Here is a 3526-nt window from a genome sequence, read left to right as displayed (position 1 = left end):
ACATCCCTTCTGCCTAGCTTCACTCACTAGGACTTCTCTTCTGCTTGGCTTTACTCACCAGGTCTTTCACCTAGCTTCACTCACTAGGATTTTCACCTGGCTTCACTCACCAGGATTTTCCTCTGCCTGGCTTCACTCACCAGGATTTTCTTTCTGCCTGGCTTCACTCACCAGGACTTTCAAACTGCCTAGCTTCACTCACTAGGTCTTTCACCTGACTTCACTCACCAGGATTTTCCTTCTGCCTAACATCCCAGTTAGGACTTCCCAGTCAAGTATCTGGTCAACCTTGACCTACTTGACTCTTCTTCAACCAACCTGATCAGACCTTGATCAGAGGGGAATTGCGTCAAACAATCTCCCCAAATGAACAACTGCACCTGCACTTGTCCATATCATTGAAGTCTTGTATTGTTAAACATCGAAACCCAAACCAAGACTCAAGCTTGGTCAACCAGGTCAACCTTTACCTGAGGGATACTGCACCAACAAAGGTAACCTTATTATAAACCCTGTAGCCTATACTATTTAGGGAGTAGCCTAAGAAGATTCCATTTTCAACTTTAGAGGTGAATTTTCCTAAGTGTTCTCTTGTGTTTAAGATGAAAGCTGGGCACCCAAATACTTTAAAGTATTTTATATTGGGTTGTTTATTATAATAGACTTCGAAAAATGTTTTGTTATGGGTTTTATTTAGCATGTTGTTCTATTTTGTACATAGCAAGCTGTACTAACTGCTTTTGCCCAAAAATATTTAGGTAAGTTGTATTCATTTAACATTGTTCTAGAGGCTTCAAGTAAGGTTCTATTTTTTCTTTCTACAATCCCATTTTGTTGGGGGGTTTTAGGGCACGAAAATTCGTGATGGTAGCCATTTTCAAGACAGAATTTGTTAAAGTTATGATTTTTAAATTCTCTCCCATTATCACTTCTGATTCTTTTAATTTTAAGGCCCTTTTCATTTTCAACTTATTTATAAAAGTTTGTAAAAATTTCAAAAGTTTCTTCCTTATTTTTTAAAAATTTTACCCAAGTGAACCTAGAATAGTCATCTATTATTACTAGACAGTATAGACTTCCATTTATTGATTTGACTCCATGGGAGTCAAATAGGTCTAGGTGTAGAAGTTCTAATATTGAGTTGGTTTGTGATTCATTAGTTGGTTTGTGGGTAGATTTTGTTTGCTTACCTTGTTGACAAGCATTACATATGGTTGAATCAAGGTTAGGTAATTTTGGTAGTCCTCTAACTAGTCCATTTAGTCTGCTTATATTTCTGAAATTCGTGTGTGACATTCTTCTATGCCATAACCAAGTTTCTTCTTTTTTGTGTTAAATAACACTTAATTGAAGAAGTGGTTAAGTTAAATAACACTTAATTGAAGATGGTATCACTATATTATGAAAGAAGTATCCTTTTAAATACATCATGCAGCACATCCTGTCCGATCCTGATTAAGAATTGAGATTTGTCTACAAAGTAGCAAACAGGAACTAGGCAAACAAATACAACGCACAATGAAAAATAATCAGAAATGAATTGTAAAAGTTAAATAGGAACAAGAAATATATAGTAATTTCCATGAAAGGGGCAAATATAATCAGGATACATGTATATTAGTATTTCTCCTATTCACTCACCACCAAAACCATTTTCTTATTTCAAACAGGAGCTGAAATTAACCACAGCCAAACAACTTAATAGACCAAACAAAACATTCATGATGCCATGAAGCAATAACAATCAAAGGATAACCTAAAGAATGGGAAACAAGGAAACTATTTTACAATTTATTAGTTAAAAAAAGATGCACTGAGTCCATAAATATTTTTTACTAAATTTTTTTAGCATGAATTTTTTGATATAACAATCATGTACTTATATTATAGAACAATTAATTTGCTTTCATCATCAGTCATATGAATGCCTGAAGCTGCTAAGCATTAATGCAGAATAAACTGGAATTGTGCAAGTACAGAGCTTACTCTTCTCTATAAAATTCCACGAGTATATGCTACTGCCATGACTAGAATTTCCACTCCAGGAAGATAAACCCACCCAGGACGCCTCCCTCCACAACATGTAAGACAAATCGATAGAGTGAGAGACCGAAGGGGCTACTTCCTTCGGATCCTTATCCTGGCAAAGCCTGACCTCTATTCTCTTCGATTCTCCGTCGTAATCAATCCAAGAATGCAATTTTTCTCCTCTGCTGAGGATGAGAAGCAAACCATCGTCGGAAAGATTACTGCTTTTTGTCAAAAGTTCTCCGCCAACATCGACTTCGACGAGGCTTACTGCCGTCACGAACTTCACTGCAATGACACTGGTCGATAACCTAGACCAGTCGCCATTCGCCGGTTCCAAGGGAACGCTGACCGGAGATAAAAAGAAAGCTAGGCCTCCGCCATTGCCGGGCGAAACAGAGAACGAGAAGGAAGAAGAGAACCCGGGCTTGGTGCCGAAGAATCTGACTGGTTTCCAGTAAATCATAAGCCCGGAGCTCTCATTCGCCGCACGCGTCACCCTCACCTTCGAGCTATTCATCTCAGCATCGCCATAGAGGGCAAACTCCGTGGCGAAGCTCCGATTTTTCCCAGACCCACCGAAAGAGAAGAAGAGAGCGTTACCTTCTCCGGTCGATGCGCAGTTCCCAGGTGACAAGGGGGCGACAAGCAGAAGGATGATGGCGAGAATGAGAGCGGAAGCGGTCGAGGACGTCGTCATTGGAAAGATCCCTAGGCGAGATGCAAAATGTGCAGACGACGAAGGAGCAGCCCCGAGGAGCCAAATCCGAGCACCAGCAGCGAAAACATTAATGGAATCAAGACGATTTCCGGGGAAAAGGCCGTCGACGAATCAACGGAGAAACCAGAAAGCATGAGGAGAAGAAACCCTAAGAAATGGAGCAACCCGCGAGAGGGCAAAGACGGAAGGGAGAGGAGAAGAGAAGGGGAAAGAGGATATGGATGTGGTCGTTTTTCGTAGACCTCACAAGGGAGTCGTGTGTCTGTAACGACCCGCCTCCTACTAGCTAGGCTGCGAAGCCGATCGCTACATTATGCTGTGCTGGACTATTAATGCGGAATGAAAACTGGCTAATTTAAAATTTTACTGAACTAAATGCTGTAAAGTTTAACTTAGTGTTCTGGGTGTACCTAGGAGTTGTACACATATTAGGGAAGATAATCTATGCCTCTCGGATGGCCTGCTAGCTGTAATCAGGCACTTCAATCGATCCATAGATCGATTGGGCTGTCGGATCGATCCCGTGATCGATCCAGCTTATTACTGACACGGAAAAACTCTCTGGATCGGTCGGCAGACCGATCCATATGCTCCCTCGCCTCTGTATGCGGCTGGATCGGTCTACCGACCGATCCAGGAGTACCCTGATCGGTCGGCTTGACCGATCCAGTAGCTCACTGATCGGTCGGCTGACCGATCAGTGAGCGTCGGTGCTCTCTGTTAGCACAATGGATCGGTCGGCTGACCGATCCATAACAGAGGCCAACTCTCTGTTCA

General features: G+C 41.7%; 1 protein-coding gene across 1 annotated transcript; it reads right to left on the bottom strand.

The window, feature by feature from the left end:
- Positions 1 to 1912: 1912 nt before the first annotated feature.
- On the bottom strand, positions 1913 to 2728 carry LOC122055028 (L-type lectin-domain containing receptor kinase VIII.1-like). The gene has a single exon (XM_042616427.1). It carries the CDS (start codon positions 2726 to 2728, stop codon positions 1913 to 1915), a length of 816 nt encoding a protein of 271 aa, XP_042472361.1.
- Positions 2729 to 3526: the final 798 nt, after the last annotated feature.

Source organism: Zingiber officinale, chromosome 3B (genome assembly GCF_018446385.1).
Source record: "Zingiber officinale cultivar Zhangliang chromosome 3B, Zo_v1.1, whole genome shotgun sequence".
Taxonomy (NCBI): domain Eukaryota; kingdom Viridiplantae; phylum Streptophyta; class Magnoliopsida; order Zingiberales; family Zingiberaceae; genus Zingiber; species Zingiber officinale.
The sequence above is the reverse complement of the archived record's forward strand: the minus strand, read 5'-3'. Positions and strand labels throughout refer to the sequence as shown.